Source organism: Vulpes vulpes, chromosome 7 (genome assembly GCF_048418805.1).
Source record: "Vulpes vulpes isolate BD-2025 chromosome 7, VulVul3, whole genome shotgun sequence".
NCBI classification, from domain to species: Eukaryota; Metazoa; Chordata; class Mammalia; order Carnivora; family Canidae; genus Vulpes; species Vulpes vulpes.
This window is the reverse complement of record NC_132786.1, coordinates 23,720,662-23,737,006: the sequence shown is the minus strand read 5'-3', so window position 1 is coordinate 23,737,006 and position 16,345 is coordinate 23,720,662. Positions and strand designations below refer to the sequence as shown.

Genomic DNA, 16,345 nt, shown 5'->3' with positions numbered 1-16,345 from the left:
CCCTACCCCTATTTCATGTTCATAGTATTCTCTACAGTAGGTAGGACTGCTATCCAATCTTCAGGAAGAGAATTTGAAGAATACTAGGTTTTCACACGTATTGGCCAAAGCGTCTCACTTGTCACCCAATTTATCTTTCAGCCTTCAGTGTTGTCTTCTTCCAGCCTTTTTTTTTTTTTTTTGCTCCACCAGTGACCTTCACAGAATGAGTATCAATCAAGTTCTTCCCTTGCTAAAAATTCTTACAACATAATTATTGTCAGGATCGATTCCTCACCTCAGTAATATTTGAGAGCCCACCACGTGTCCCCTCTGGATCAAGAAAGGAGCGCACATTCCAGTGGGAGCTGCTGCAGCTGGAGAGCAGTGCTGGCGGGGGAGCCCTGGTGTCATGTACCCCCCACCCAACAAATGAAGGAATGGGTAAAGCACCACCCTGTGGGCTCTCTTCAGATAGAAAGTGAAGTGTTACATCGACAAAACAAGAACAGGAAGCTGTACCAGGAATAATCAGAGTACAAAAAAGAACTCTTAAAAATAAAAAATCTTTTGTAGAAATGTGAAAGTCAACCCAAAGACTGGAAGAGGAAGGTTGAGGTAATCTCAAAGGAAGTAGAGGAGATAAAGCAGGAGACAGAAGATAAGAAGATTAAAGGACCAGTCTAGGAGGTCTGACATCTGAAAGACAGACATCCCATAGAGAAAACAAAATTGAGAGTAAAGATTTTCAAATAGTCTAAATTATTTTCCAGAAGAGGACATGAGATTCTAGTTTGAGAGGCCCCAGGAAAGCCCAGAATGAAGGATTCACACCAAATCCTGCCCTATGATACTTCACAGCTGTAGACACAAAAAGCAGATCTCAGAGTCTGTGTGGGAGAGAGAGAGGGGGGGAGAGAGAGAGAGAGAGAGAGAGAGAGAGAGAGAGAGAGAGAAAGGAGAAAGAACAAGTGTCAAAAAGGGTCAGGAACATAACTCTGGGAAATGAACAAGGGATAATGGAAGGAGACGTGGGTGGGGGGTTGGGGTGACTGGGTGATGGGCACTGAGGGGGGCACTTGGCGGGATGAGCACTGGGTGTTATGCTATATGTTGGCAAATTGAACTCCAATAAAAAAATTTAAAAAACATAACAAAAGCAAAAAGGGTCAGGAGTCAGAATTACATCAGACTTACCTCCAGCAACACAGACATGAGAAGGCAAGTCTTTTAAAATTCTGAGAAAGACTCCCATATTGAAATTCTTTATTAGCTATCAATGGACTGTGAGAGAATAAAGGGATCCTTGTGTTTATAAGCTTGAACACTAGTCTCTTAGGTGCTCTTTTCCAGGAAGCTGCTGGAGGAGCAGCTTCACCCCAATGAGGGTATAAACTGAGAAAGGACCAGTTAAATTAGAATAGTTTATGTTCCAGAAGCCATGCGATCAGGGAGAGAGGATCTGGTGCAAGAGAACCAAAGGGAATCAGCCTGCAGGGTGATGCTGAGAAGACATCCCAGGCTGATGGCTCTGTACCAGCCCCACAGAGCAACTGGTCCAGATGAAGCAGAGTGATGGAAGGTTCTAGAAGGAATGTCTCCACAAAGATAAAATCAAAAGATCACCCACTGTATTTTAATGTAAGGAAAGACTATACTTTTGGGGAATGAATTTTGAGTCTTTTCCTGCCAGTTTTAAGACATATTACAAAACTTGGCAAAAGCAAAAGGTAGTGTTGCTGGTCAACAAAGAAAGGCTAGATAATGGTTTGAGGGAAGAATCTAATGTAAATTTTTATATCAATTGATTTTGCCAGTACTGTACGCAAAGTAAACTGTGACGAGGTTGAAATGTGAAAGGTAAAACACCTAAAGATAAAGAAAATGTGGGAAAATCTTTGTGATCTCAGAATGGGTAAGGATTTCTTAAATCACCCAAGCATAAACAATAAAGAGAAACTGATGGATTTAACAGTAATCAGAATGAAGATTTCACTCAATATAAAATAACAGAAAATTAAAAGACGGTGCCAGAGTGAGATCTTCTCATCAACAAGGGGTTAATATGTAGAGTACATAAGGAACTCCAGAAAATCAGCAAGAAAAGACCAGAGTGCAATTTGAATAGTATGGAAAATAATGAAGAGCATATGGTTCAACACTTATTGGTGACCAATATACAGAATAGTCAAAAAATTTTTTTTCATAAAGAACTCCTGGAAGATAGCTCATTTATTCTCCTTTTTAACCTGACTTATTTTCCAAATTGGGAAGCCCTTCCTGATGTCTAATGTAAACCTTCCCTCCTAAAATGACTTGATCATCTCCCACAAATTATATATATATATATATATATATATATATATATATATATATATATATATATGCACAAGATATTCACTACATGGCTGTATAATAACACTCCATGCCTCTGCCTGTTCTTGAGCTATTGCCATTTCCTAGAACACCACCAGCACTGTCTGCGGGTCCTTGGGAAGTAATGAGTGTCCGCTGGCCTTTCCGTACCATCAGGTTCCCCGCAGGCTTCCAGCGCCGCCTCCATCCATCACACTTGCTCGAGGGCACATCACCCCCAGACAAACCTATTTTCCATACCCAGCATCATTTAAAAATCTTTCCTATTTCTAAATTTACAGTTTAAAATAATTTGAGACTTGCAAAAGGTTGTGAAACCCAGGATAAAAAATCTTCATGTGCCTTTTACCCAGTTTCCCCAGATGTTAATATTTTACATAGCCTCAGTGATCAAATGAGGAAATTAATGTTGATTCAACACTGCCAATTAATCTGTATTCCTTACTCGATTTCGTTCTCATCTCAAGTTCTTTTTCTGGATCCAGATTACACATTGCACTCAGTGGTCATGTCCCCTTCGCCTCTCATATCTAGGACGGTTTCTCAGTCTTAATTTGTTTTTCTTGACTTGACACTTTTTGAAGAGTACTGGTCAGGAACCATGTAGAACATCTGTCAGTTTAGGTGGGTCTGGTGTTTCCTCTTAAATTCAGATGTGCATTTTGGCAAGATTTACACAGAGGGGATGCTGCATGGGATCGGGGGCATGTTGGCGTGTATCTCTTTGGTGATGGCACTTGCATCACTTGGTCAGGGTGCTGCCAGCACAATGTCACCAAGATGAGGCTGCAGCATGTTCCTCTGTGGTGGGTGGGCACACCGTGAAGCTGTGTCCACATTCTGTGTCTCAGCATCCAGTGATGCCTATTCTTACTGTGCTGTTGGCCGCATGGTGATTTTTCTATTTCTGGCCCCTGTCTATATATTTATGAGTTGTCATTCTACTGCAAGAAAGAGCTTTTTCTTTTCCATTATTGACTGATTTGTACCAGTGTGGATTAGTGAATATTGATTGTATTCTACTACTTTTATTTATTCTATATAGTACTTTTTTTTCTTGCTTATTGTCTCCATCAGCATTTTAAAACTGTAGTACATACATTCTTTCTGAAAGATTATAAATTAGAATAGTTTATGTTCCAGAAAAATTCTTATTAATCTCAATTAGACTCCTTAGTTCTAATAAGCCAAAATATAAATGACAAGACTAACTTACCTAAAGTTAATGGTGGTGGTTTTGGATCAAGAACATACTCTTTTTCTGGATCTTCCACTTTGGGGTCTTGTAGAGTTGTTTTAAGTCCAGTATCTATTATTGCTTTTGTATTTCCTTTTAGAGATTTGGATCTGCTCTCTCTCTTTTGTGCCTTTGTCTTAGAATGATCTGCTGTTGAAAGATTTCGAAGTTGAAGATCATGTAAAATGTGATCTTGTAAAGCAACTGCAGTGACTGCTAAGTTACCTCGTTTAGATGAATGACCCTAAAAAGTAGGGGGGAAAAAGCCTTATATTTAGAACATTACATAATATCATCTGGAAGAAAACAGGCTTTAATACTTAATTTGGGGGGGGGGCATACTAGACCAAATCTAATAGTGAAGAATGCTTGGCCCACGTTACCTAACTGCAGGAAAGCCCAGTCTCATCATTTATGTTGGTGACAGAGTAATATCTTTTCATTTAATTACTAAGGTCTTAAATATAATATGAATTCATTATGACCTATAAAAGCTGTGAATGCCTGACTACATTCTGTTTCACTATAATTAGACTCTAGGCAAATCTTGCTTCTGTAATATGAACGGAATCTTGCATTTAAGTACATGCTTTTTTGATGGAAACCTACACAGAATAAAACTGCTGGCACCTATGACATGCTTGCGGTTGGTACTATGGCAGATAGTTCCTCATGGGAGCGAGGTTTGTAACTATATTCTTATATATTCAAACATCTGAATTAAAATATATTCATGAGTAAAATTTTTTTTAAAGATTTTATTTATTCATGAGAGACACACAGAGAGAGGCAGAGACACGCACAGAGGGAGAAGCAGGTTCCCTGTGGGGAGCTCAGGATCACGCTCTGAGCAGAAGGCAGATGCTTGATCACTGAGCCACCCAGGTGTCCCTAAAACAGTACTTTAAAACAGGATTCTGTACCTTATTTTTTGACATGCTGAGTCAGAAAAACTTGCTGCTTGGCGATATCAAGTTATATCATCATATCACATTCCTTTAATTCTTCCACTGTAAAAACATGATCAACAGAAAGCCAAAGTTGGTGTGTACGTAAACATCTGTTACAAAGTCTATGGGAAGATAGGTTTGAGCGTCTGGTTGATATGGGAGTACCTATGCGAGCACAGCATTAGGCTATGCACTGTGATTCTGCTGGGATTCCAGCCAGTCATGACTGAGCCCTGGCCTCCAATCTCCAGCTGGAGGGAGCATATGAATATGAATGAGAACAGTCCACTGCCCAGTACAATACTGTACATAAGTACAACAAAATTTCAGACTGAAAAGATCAGAGAATAGTAAGTGAAATACCCCTTTTTTTTTCCCCTAAGATTTTATTTGAGTGAGCGAGAACATGCAGAGAGAGGAAGCAGGAGACGCCCCCAACCGAGCAAGAAGTTCCATCCCAGGACCCTGGGATCATGACTGAGCTGAAGGCAGACACTTCACCTACTGAGCCACCCAGGTGCCCCAGTAAGTGAAATGCCTTCTAAAGAGAGAACATTTAAACTGAGATTTTCAGGACAGACACACTGAACACACACAGTGTAGTGAGCACACTACACTACAGTACAAGGGGAGCAAAGGCACTCAGGGACTGGGCAGGTGGTTATAATTTAGGAGCGAAAGGGAACAATGAATATACTGGATGCAAGGGGAGCAAGGCTGCCTTCAGCCTGTCCCCATCGCAGAGCTGCGGAGTATGGGGAGCACACCTGGCCTCCCATCTGGGTCTAGTTGTCTGCTATTCCAGGTACCTCACCTTAAACAGGTAAAGTAACACACAGCTTACAAGGTTACCTTTAGTATTATGTGAGCCCCCCCCCCCCTTTATAAAGTATCTGAATTGGACCCTTTCATGCAGAAGGTACTCTGTAAATGGATATTTTGCTCCAATTCCCTGTGAAACTGGTGGGAGAATCTGAATTGGTCTTTTTAGTTTTTTAGGCAAGGGTGTAGTTTCTGAAGGGCCCAAAATATACAGAATGGGGAGAAACAGTAAGTGATTAAGGTAATGTAGGAATGGGCCTAATTTTAAGGCTTGAAAGGAATGAATCCAAACTATGCATCTAAGGACCAACACCTGCTACACCTCAGTTCGTAGCGTAGCAGTGAGGACCGTGGAAACAGCTGTGAGGTCTCCAGGGCTGGACAGCTGCTAAGACGTCCGGGAACCAGGTGGTGGTGCGGCCTGCACGCTCTGGCTCCCCTTTGGTGCTGGTCTCAGGACACACGACAGAGCTTCTGTGCAGTGCTTCCTCAGGTCAGGTCATCAGGCAATGTGGACCACAGCAGCGGGTGGTTGGGGTGGTGTGGACCGCAGCAGCGGGTCGTGGGGCGGTGTGGACCACAGCAGCGGGAGAAGGCATGCAGTGCGGTGGATGCCTCCCAGAACCTTGTCGGCGCGGAGCCTACGCCGCACTGATCCCCGCAGCCGCAGGTGTGGACAGGTGCCTGTGCTGGGAGCCCCCTCCGTGTCCGGGTTAGAACTGCAGGGAGGTCTGCCCGTCTCCATCCCGCGGTCCCTGCATCTCAGGACCCGGAGCCCCTCGGGTCAGGGGAGGCCCACACCCGGAGGGCAGGAAGAGCCAGAGTCGGCGGGAGCACTCATCCTCGGTTCCGTCCACCGGACAGGCCCTGCCCGGCGGCCGCCTGCTAACGCAGAGCCGTGCGGACCCGGGACAGCGGGACACGCCGCGCGAGCGGGCACTGCGGCCCGGCCCCCGGTCGCTGGGCCCCCCTACCTGCGGGCTCCGCTCCCCCTCGGTGACGGGCGGCGTCGCCCTCCCCGCAGCGGTCCCGAGGGCGCTGAGTGCGGGGGACCGGGACCTGGGCTGCCCCGCAGGCTCCCCGCCGCGCCTCCCGCCCGCCACGACCTCCAGCGCCGCGCCGCTCGCCGTTGCCCAGCAACCCGGCGCGCATGCTCAACGGTCCCGCCCCGCGCACCGCGCCGAGCGCGAGGGCCCGCGGCGACCCAGCCGCACTGCGCATGCTCGCCGGCTCTGTCCTGCGCACACGGCCGGCCGGTCCGCGGCCCGCTCGGCTTCCGGCCCCGCCCCGCGCAGGCCGCAGTGCGCAGGCTCGCGGAGGGCGCCGCGGGGCTCGGCGGGCTTCCCGCGGCCTGGCGGTTCTCAGCCGCGTTTGCCCAAGAGTCTCTACTCTGCGTCCAGTGACGTGGGTGTCGGTCCTGGATACGCCGATGACCTGTGCGTTCTTGCCGTCTCCCCGTGGCTTGGGAAGCTGTCGGGGCGCCGCCGTGCGGGTGCGGTGTCTTACGGGGCGGTCAGAACTCGGGGGTGACCCGGGGCCCCCGACCCGCTGCGCCAGCCCCCAGCACGCTGCAGCCCCAGAACTCGGGGTGACCGGGGGTCCCCGCCCGCTGCGCCAGCCCCCAGCACGCTGCAGCCCCAGAACTCGGGGTGACCGGGGGTCCCCGCCCGCCCTCCCCCCGACCCGCTGCGCCAGCCCCCAGCACGCCTGCAGCCCCAGAACTCGGGGTGACCGGGGGTCCCCGCCCGCTGCGCCAGCCCCCAGCACGCCTGCAGCCCCAGAACTCGGGGTGACCGGGGGTCCCCGCCCGCTGCGCCAGCCCCCAGCACGCCTGCAGCCCCAGAACTCGGGGTGACCGGGGGTCCCCGCCCGCCCTCCCCCCGACCCACTGCGCCAGCCCCCTGCACCTCTCAATTTTCTGTCCACAGATCATTTAGACTCTTGGCCCTGGGCTGGAAACTCGCCCAGCTCACTTGGTTCCCCTTTTCTCGAGGACACCATTCAGGGGCCCAGAACCATTGTGTCATATGTTGTGTCTGATCTTTTACTTGTTGGAGGTAAGAGCTTAAATCTGGTCCTTAAACCCCCATCATGGCCAGAAGCAGAAATGAGTAGAAGTTCATCTTTTTTTTTTTTTTTTTTTAATGACAGTGACTCAGTTGTGTTATTTAAACTCATGATTGGACTTTTATTGAAATAAAGTTCAGCTGAAAGTATGAAAAAAAATACACAATGTGAATAGTATTCTGCCCCCCCCCCCCCCGTTTTTTACTTCTCTGAAAACGGATCTAAAGAGGTTACCAAGTTGATTAGAAATTGGTCATTGATCATGAAAAGACCTAAAAGAAAATGTTTGTCATGACTTTGGAATAAATAGTATTCTGTGAAACAAGATGATCTGAAGTTCCACTTCAGATAATTCTGTTTTTTTTTTGTTTTTTTTTTTTTTTTTTTTTTTTAGTGGAATTAAGTTTTCTAAGCTGGCCACTCCTGTTTGGAAGTTTTTAAAATAGACTAAAGCTAACATTTTTTGATAAGCCAAATTAAATTCATAATTAAGTTAATTTTAAGTGATTTAATCTTCCACGTAGTTTAAACTTTTCCAACAGATACTGTAATTTTGATAAATGTTTTGGTGGTGTTGGATCTAGAACATTAGGTAGGGGTCTCTCTGCAGTCCTGAGAGTTTTTCATTCATGACTGTTAGGACTGGGAGGGAAAGCTTTAGGTTTAGGTAGAGTAGACCTGAGTTCAAATCTAGACTGACTTTATAGGTGTCTGAATTTGGCAAGTTACTTCATTTTCTGAAACTCGGGGTCTCTTATACATACAGGGGGCATTTGCTACCACTCCTCTCAGTATCTGCCAGCACTTCAGCACTAGCCCTGGGGATTCATTGGTCCTGGGGTGGAACATATGCCTAAGCTAGTCGGAAAATCGGTGTCCTGGCCACAGTGACGTAGCTGGGATGGGCATATGACTGAGCTAGGCCAGTCGGGTTGACTCAGTATTTTTGTGGGAGCTACTGGAAAACTTTTTTAAAAATTTTATTTATTCATGAGTGACACACACATGCAGAGGGAGAGAGAGGCAGGCTCCATGCAGGAAACCCAATGTGGGACTTGATCCCAGGACTCCAGGATCATGCCCTGAGCCTAAGGCAGGCGGTCAACCGCTGAGCCACCCAGGAATCCCTGGAAAATTCTTTCAATTCTTCCTACTGATGTAGAAATAAGAGAAGACATGAAACTGCAGCTGTGCCAGCTCTCCAGTCATCACAAGGTGGGAGCTGGTGCTGTGGGGCCCTCCCGTGAGCCTTACAAGAGGGTTACACAGGAAACCAAGCAGAATGGGCCAGAGTCCAAGCCTGAGCGACATAGCTGGAGCCTGGAGCCAGCCCTACTCAGTGTTGTTACTTACCTGAGTGAACAGATTTCCTTTATGCTTCAGCCAGTTTGGGTCTGGTTTTCTCTGTTCCTTGTAACAGGAATGAGGTGAATGATATAAATGGGTGTAGTTATCCGTCTATGCCTGTGGTTAGATTGAAAAACGTCCTACGTGTACAAAGGCCTTAGGACAGTGCCTACCACTCTTCATTACCATTTTAAGGAATCCTTCTTGAACTCTGTTAAGTTCTAGGAAAAATCCCCATTCAACATTTTCCCTCTCCCTCCCTGTGTTCAAAATCTCACAGCAGTTTTACTACCTGCATGGTTTCTACCAAAAAAAAAAATTGATCTTTCTTGTTCTCTACACATAATTATTTGTCTTCAGGCTTTCATTTGGAAATTTAACCTTATAATTATTGCTTTGTAATTCTTGACAAAAGCATAGCTGACATGGCTGATATTTGAAGAGCATGCGGTGGGGAGCACTTTCCTTGTCCTCCTCCAGGCAAGCATGTTCTGTTCTTGGTCTCACTCCCAAAAGGTTCTCTCAGTGGTTTATATTTTCATGTTATGGCATTAGCTTTTTTGTTGGTCTAAAGATGGGCCCAAGATCCTGTACATAGGGCAAGTGTGCTTGCATCTTCTAGAAATCTTGTGGAGTACCTTCTCAGTGGTGCTGTTCAGCACGCTTTGCAAGAGCACTCATGTGACTCATTTATTTTGGAGTTTCAGCACATGAATTGAATCTCCTGGGAATGGTCTGAAGAGAAAGGGCTGACAAAGATGAGAGACAGGTAGGGGTGTATGTGGATGACCAGAAGTGTTTGTTGCTCTGCTCGGTCACAAAGGGTAGGGTGTGAGTGTGCCAGGAGTAAACAAGCCGTGCACCTGGGCCCTGCCAGGCCTACACAGGAAGCCATCGTGTGTGGTACCACATTAAAGAGATGCATGAATCAACATTTTGGTGAGAAAGATGAGGATGCTGTGTGTCTCCAGGAGGGGGTTCAAGGCTGGGAATTTGGTTTCAAGGCCTGGCTATTTGAGTGGGAAACATTGATATGGAGGGGAATCTTACACTGTATCTTGTCTGTGCAGGAGGCAATGCAGAGAAAGTGTCCACACTAGAAAGGCAGCTGGTTTGCTGGTTGGGGATGAGGTTTTCGCAGCACAACCCTAGAGACAAGTCACGGATAGCAATGTTGGGAATGTCTGGATCTTTAGTACATCCTACCCACAGGGTCTGTGTTTGCTCATCTGCAGAGTCTCCACTAGACACCTAAGTGGGTCAGAATGGTTCTACTGGTTCAGTGTCTTCCTCCTCTCCTATTTAATATCTCAGGGCTCTCCCACTTCTCTTTTTTAATCCATAAAATAACTCTTAATCCTGTCAGTTCATATTCCCTTCCTGCCTCTCCTAACACAATCCTTGATGCTGGAAATAAATATAAGGAGCAGACGTCAGTGGCACAGAGTCCTTCTCCTTCCTTAATATAGCTTTCAAGCTTAATCCTCACTGAAATCACGTTTCCTTCAACTTATTCCTCTTAATCTTTTGTATTGCCTTTAATTTTCTGCTAACACTTCTAGATTTATTACTGATAACTATTCTTAAACATCCTTCCACCCTAGTACTTCTTTTTTTTTTTCCTCAAATAACTCAAAGTTCTTTTCTGTATTTTGTGACACATGAGGTTCAGCAGTTTTGGGGGGAGTCTGCTGTCTCTTCTCGTCCCACAGCAGTGGTCACTGTAGAGACTTAGGTACACTGGTAGGAGTTTTTTTCTTTCCTAGAGATCATACTAGATTTTGTTTCATTTTAAATAAAGAAATGAAAAAGAGCTTAGGACAAATTGTTTTAACTCCTCTGGCAAAATGCAGACAAATGTGGGTTTTTGTTTCTGTTTTTGTTTTTGATCTGTGACAAGAGGTAAGATGATTACATCATTCTTGTTCACATTATAATAGTGGTAAAGTAACTGATGAAAATATCGTGCAGTGGAGAAATGGGGGGGAATCATCTTATTTCAGTTCTTTGTCTATAAAGTCATGGGTATAACAAAAGAGCTCTGTTAAAAACTTGTTTTCTGTATAGAAAATGGACCAAATTAATTCTTTGTTTTTGAATCCAATATATTTAGAAGCAGTTTATCAGTTTGGTAAAGAACAGTGTCCTATTAATGATCTAAAAACTGACATGATAAAGATATTCACGCTAAAAATGCTGTGATCACCATGTACCAGACATGTTAAAAAATCTTGTCAAAAGCAATTAGTACATATTCATTGTATCAAAGGAGTTTGATTGGGTAATGTGAACCCATCTCAGGCATTTGTGATTTTTCTGCCCTAACTGAAAGTTTTGAGAAATGTGTAAAAGCATTACAAATACCAGCTTACTACTACAGCCTCTACAGTAACCTGAGAAATCAGAGCATGCTGGTACTATAGCACGGTTTCTGTAAACTTGAATTGGTTTGTGCTGTGATATGTTTAATACAGAGGAGGCTGTTTTCTGATTAAATCAAGGTAATATTTTTTAATAAACAGTTTTTATTTCAAAACATTTACTGAAAAATTAAGCAGACAGAGAGAGTTCCCATTCCCATACCAAGACCAGATAAATCTACAAGAATATTTCAAACCAATATCCTCATGAACATAGGTCCAAATTCCTTAGTAAAATATTGCAAATAGAATTCAACAATGTATAAAACGAATTATTTACTATGACCAATTGGGACTTACCCCAGATGGACAAGACCTATTCAACATTCAGAAATTAATTAATGTAACTCAATATCGACAGGCTAAAGAAGAAAGTTCACGTAATCATATCAATAGATGAAGTATTAGATGAATAGAAAAAGTACTTGAGAAAATTTGGTACTCATTCTCAATTGAAAAAAACCCAAACCTCTCAGGATATAAGAAATAGAGTGAAACTCCTTCAACTTACAAAGAACACTGCAAAACACTACAGCTCACATCAGGGTTTTTTTTTTTTTTTTTTTTTTCAGTATAATTTCTGCCAACTACTTTATTTATTTATTTATTTATTTAAAATAATAAACTTATTTTTTATTGGTGTTCAATTTACCAACATACAGAATAACACCCAGTCCTCATCCCGTCAAGTGCCCCCCTCAGTGCCCATCACGCATTCACCCCCACCCCCCGCCCTCCTCCCCTTCCATCACCCCTAGTTCGTTTCCCAGAGTTAGGATTCTTTATGTTCTGTCTCCCTTTCTGATATTTCCCACACACTTCTTCTCCCTTCCCTTCTATTCCCTTTCACTATTATTTATATTCCCCAAATGAATGAGAACATACAATGTTTGTCCTTCTCCGATTGACTTACTTCACTCAGCATAATACCCTCCAGTTCCATCCACGTTGAAGTAAATGGTGGGTATTTGTCTTTTCTAATGGCTGAGTAATATTCCATTGTATACATAGACCACATCTTCTTTATCCATTCATCTTTCGATGGACACCGAGGCTCCTTCCACAGTTTGGCTATTGTGGACATGGCTGCTAGAAACATCGAGGGTGCAGGTGTCCCGGCGTTTCATTGCATCTGTATCTTTGGGGTAAATCCCCAGCAGTGCAATTGCTGGGTCGTAGGGCAGATTTATTTATTTATTTTTTTTCAGATTTATTTTTAACTCTGAGGAACCTCCACACATTTTTCCAGAATGGCTCCACCAGTTCTCATTCCCACCAACAGTGTAAGAGGGTTCCCCTTTCTCCACATCCTCTCCAACATTTGTGGTTTCCTGCCTTGTTAATTTTCCCCATTCTCACTGGTGTGAGGTGGTATCTCATTGTGGTTTTGATTTGTATTTCCCTGATGGCAAGTGATGCAGAGCATTTTCTCATGTGCATGTTGGCCCTGTCTATGTCTTCCTCTGTGAGATTTCTGTTCAGCTCACATCATGTTTAATGGAAACCCTACATGCATTAGTCCTCGGGCAAGGCAAGAATGTCCGTTCTCACCACCTATTCACCCTCCTATCGAAAGTCCTAGCTAATGCATATAACAAGAAAAGGAAATAAAGTATACAGATTGGGAAGGAAGAAATAAAACTGTATTTGTTTACAGATGACAGGAGACTATGTAGAAAATCCCAAAGAATTGAAAAAAAAGAAAAAACCAAACCAACTTGGAACTAATAAACAGTCATAGCAAGGTTCCAGTATACAATAGCCAGCCACTGTCCTATAGATGAGCAATGAACAGGTGGGATTTGAAATTAAAAGCAGAATGCCATTTATATTTACACCAAAAAATGAAATACTTAGGTATAAATCTAATGAAATATGTACAAGATCTACATGGAAAACCATGAAGCTGATGGAAGAAACAAAGCACATCTAAGTAAATGAAGAGATGTTCCACGTCCCTGGAGAGGAAGACTCATTGTGTATAAGATGTTGGTTCTTTCCAACTTTTCTATGAGTTCATCACAATCAGCAAGTTATTTTCCAGAAGTTGACAAAATCTACAGTTTTATTTGTCCTTTGTTTCTTAAAAAAACAACTTCCCCTCTTTTTCTACCTTTTGTGATTTTAACTGAGCAGTTTTGATTTCATTTTCTCTTCTTAGTATATCAGTTATATATATATATATCAGTTATATATATTTATTTAAGGTATAATATTTAATATATATATTTAAAAAGAAAAGGTTTTATTTTTAAGCAATCTCTACACCCAACATCAACATGGAGCTTATACACAGCAACCCCAAGTTCAATAGTTGCATACTTTACCAACTGAGCCAGCCAGGCACCCCAACTATACTTCTTTTAAAAGTTATTTTAGTGGTTGCTTGAGAGCATACCATATATGTTTGCAACTGGCCTAAATTCAATTTCAAGTAACATAGTACTGCTTCATGGGTAGTGCAGGGACCTCATAAGAATATTCCCTATTTCTGCCTACCATCCCTTATAATATTGCTGTCATTCATTTCACTTATCCATAACTTTAATCCTTCAATGTATTGCTCCTTTTTATTATATTGAACAATACTTTCCTTTACTTGGCATAATGTTCCAAGGTCCATCCATGTTGTAGTGTGCATCAGTACCTCATCCTTTTTACAGCTGAATAATCTGTTGTATGCATATACGATTGTGTGTTCATGCATTCCTCTGTTGACAGACGTTTGGGTGGTTTCCTGATTTTTGACTAGTGTCAGTAGCACTACTGTGTGCATGTGTATATTTCTGGAGTGAAAGTGCTGGGTCATATGGTAATTCTAAGTGAACTGCCAAACTTTTTTTTTTTTTTTTTACAGTGGTTATATTGTTTTATTGTATTATGTTCCCTTCAGCAATGTATGAGGGTTCCAGTTTCTTCACATCCTAATATTGGTGATTTCCAGGTTTTTTTTTTTCCATTATAGTTGTCCTACTAGTGTGGTTTTGATTTGCATTTCCCTGATAATTGGTGATATTGAGCATCTTTCCATGTGCTCATTTATACCTTCTTTGGAGAGATGTGTATTCATGTCCTTTGTTTACTTTTTATTTTTTATATATATATATATTTATATATATAAATTCATTTTATATATATATAAATGTATTTTATATATATATTTAAATATTTATTTATTCATGAGAGACACACAGAGAGAGGCAGAGACATAGGCAGAGGGAGAAGCAGGCTCCATGCAGGGAGCCCGATGTGGGACTCAATCCTGGGACTCCGGGATCATGCCCTGAGCCAAAGGCAGATGCTCAACTGCTGAGCCACCCAGGCGTCCCACTTTGTTCACTTTTTAATTGGCTTGTGTGTCTTTTTGTTGAGTTTTAGGAGTTTTTTGTATATTCAGGATATAAAACCTTTATCATATATGTGATTTGCAAATATTTTCTCTCATTCTGTGGGATGTCTTTTCACTCTCTGATAGTCTGACTCACAAAAGGTTTAAATATCAATGGGGTGCAATTTATCTGTTATCTTTTGTTGCCTATGTTCTTGATGTCATATCTGAGAAATCATTGCCAAATCCAATGTCATGAAGATTTTTCCCTATGTTTTCTTCTACAAGTCTTATAGTTTTAGCTCTTACATTCAGGTTTTTGATCCATTTAAAGTAAATTTTTGTATATGGTGTAAAGCAAGGGTCCAACTTCATTCATTTGTAATATCTAGTTTTCCCAGCACCATTTTTTTTCCCAGCACCATTTTTTGAAGACTGCTGTCCCCGTTAAATGGTCCTGGCACTTCTGTCAAAAATCAGGTAAACATAGATGTGAAAGTTTAGTCTGGGCTCTCAAGTCTATCCTTTGATATGTGTGTCTATCCTTATGCTGGTACCATACTGTTTCGTCACTATAGCTTTATAATAAGTTTTGAAATTGGAAAGTGTGAGATCTCCAGCTTTGCTCTTCTTTTTCAAGATTGTTTTAGCTCTTCTGGATCCCTTTTAAATTCCATATGCACTTTAAAGTGTATTTTTCCATTTCTTCAAAAATGTTATTGGGATTTTGATAGAGGATTCATTACACTGGTATCACCTGAGGTAATACTTAATAGTACTCAATCTTCCAATCCTTGAACACAAGCTATCTTTCCATTTGTTTAGGTCTTTTAAAATTTCCTTCAGCAACATTTTGTAGTTTGGGGGCAAGTCTTGCACTTCCTTGGTTCAATTTATTCCTTAAATATTTTATTCTTTTTGATGTTGTAAATGGAATTATTTTCTTATTTTCCTTTCCAGATTGTTCATTGCTAGTGTCTCCTTCGCTTTTTTAAAAAAGATGTAGGGCAGCCAAGGTGGCTCAGTGGTTTAGTGCTGCCTTCAGCCAGGGACCTGACCCTGGGGACCTCGGATTGAGTCCCACATAGGGCTCCCTGCATGGAGCCTGCTTCTCCCTCTGCCTGTGTCTCTGCCTCTCTCTCTGTCTCTGTGTCTCTCATGAATAAATAAAAATAAAAATCTTAAAAAAATAAAAAAAAGATGTATTTATTTTAGAGATAGAGAGTGAGTGGGGAAAGGGGAAGAGGGAGAAAATATCCAGGGAGACTCCTGCTGAGTGCAGAGTCTGACATCAGGACATGAGGTGAAACCAAGAATCAGTTGTTTAACTGATTGAGCCACCCAGGCGCCCTTCTCCTTCATTTTTGAAGTGTAGTTTCACAAGGTACAGAATTCTAGATTACTGTGGTTTTTTGCTTTCAACATTAAATATTTATTCCATTTTCTTCTTGCTTGCATGATTTCTGAAGGGCAGTCTGGTGTCATTCTTATTCTTCTACACGTAAAGTGATGTTGTTTTCTACAGTTTGTATATGATATGTCCTGGGGTTTTTTTTGGAATTTATCAGGTTGTCCTCTGAGATTCCTGGATCAGTGGTTTTATGTCTTTCATTAATTTTGGAAAATTCTTAGCTATTATTATTCCAAATATATTTTTTAAAGATTTTGTTTATTTATTCATGAGAGAGAGAGAGAGAGAGAGAGAGAGAGGCAGAGACACAGGCAGAGGGAGAAGTAGGCTCCATGCAGGAAGCCTGATGTGGGACTCGATCCCAGGACCCCAGGATTAAGCCCAGGGCTGAAGGCAGCGCTAAACCGC

General features: G+C 42.5%; 2 protein-coding genes across 5 annotated transcripts in view; one reads left to right on the top strand and one right to left on the bottom strand.

Annotated features, from left to right (window-relative positions):
- The window catches only part of RNF32 (ring finger protein 32), a 45,620-nt gene extending 39,096 nt beyond the window's left edge, over positions 1–6,524 (bottom strand). The window contains exons 1-3 of one of the 3 annotated variants that reach the window (XM_025993739.2): positions 6,339–6,524; positions 4,516–4,602; positions 3,572–3,836 (exon numbers count right to left, since the gene is read on the bottom strand). In XM_025993739.2, coding sequence (XP_025849524.2) covers positions 3,572–3,836; positions 4,516–4,530 — 280 coding nt within the window. In that variant the 5' untranslated portion in view covers positions 4,531–4,602; positions 6,339–6,524. Of the gene's footprint in view, positions 1–3,571; positions 3,837–4,515 lie in introns of all 3 variants that reach the window. The other 2 variants (XM_025993738.2, XM_072763251.1) reach the window with 2 other exon arrangements.
- Positions 1–16,345, top strand: part of LMBR1 (limb development membrane protein 1) — a 323,369-nt gene that overhangs the window by 199,210 nt on the left and 107,814 nt on the right. The window lies entirely within an intron of this gene.